Source organism: Argiope bruennichi, chromosome X1 (genome assembly GCF_947563725.1).
Source record: "Argiope bruennichi chromosome X1, qqArgBrue1.1, whole genome shotgun sequence".
NCBI lineage: Eukaryota > Metazoa > Arthropoda > Arachnida > Araneae > Araneidae > Argiope > Argiope bruennichi.
The window spans coordinates 69,381,875-69,382,543 of record NC_079162.1 but is presented as its reverse complement, the minus strand read 5'-3'; the positions used below and the strand labels follow the sequence as shown (position 1 = coordinate 69,382,543).

The following is a 669-nucleotide window of genomic DNA, read 5'->3' as shown; positions in this document are numbered from 1 at the left end:
ATGATTAAATTAGTTGCTAGTAAATCCAGAGTAGCACCGATTAAAAGCTTGACGATTCCCAGGCTAGAATTGAACGCCGCAGTCTTGTTATCAAAACTTATGAAAAAAGTGATGGCAGCAATCAAAACGACAAAGACTAGTGTCTACTATTGGTCGGATTCTACTACTGTGCTTGCGTGGCTCCAGAAACAACCAATAGATTTAAAACAGTTCGTCCAAAGCATAGTAGCGACGATTCAAGAAAATACAAGTACTAAACAGTGGCATCATGTATCCTCAGAGCAAAATCCAGCTGACATCTTATCTCGAGGTATAGACCCCTAGAAACTTGTGACTTATGGTGGAATGGACCTGAATTTCTTGCTGATCATAACTACCCTAATCATCCAGTTCTTGTATCAGAAACTAATGAAGAGTTCAATGCTGAAATTAAGAACAATTCTAAAAACTTTAAAATTTTTAATATTACTGAAGGACATTTAATGTATGAATTAATTAAGCTTAGTAATAATTATATGTCTATTTTGCGTGTTCTTAGTTACATTTTTAGGTTTAGTGACAACGCCCGAAATCCACTTGGGCGTACTACAGGTCCTCTAAGCAGCAGTGAGTTGAAAAAAGCTGAGAATTTCTTGGTTAAAGGGGTGCAGCAGTAAGAATTTGCTGCAG

At 36.9% G+C, this 669-nt stretch overlaps 1 protein-coding gene across 1 annotated transcript; it reads left to right on the top strand.

Moving 5' to 3' along the window:
• On the top strand, positions 1-324 carry LOC129959264 (uncharacterized). The gene has a single exon (XM_056072086.1). It carries the CDS (start codon positions 1-3, stop codon positions 322-324), a length of 324 nt encoding a protein of 107 aa, XP_055928061.1.
• Positions 325-669: the final 345 nt, after the last annotated feature.

Excerpts from the sequence above, each read along its gene's own strand:
- LOC129959264 (XM_056072086.1), top strand. The coding sequence starts at position 1 with ATGATTAAATTAGTTGCTAGTAAATCCAGAGTAGCACCGATTAAAAGC.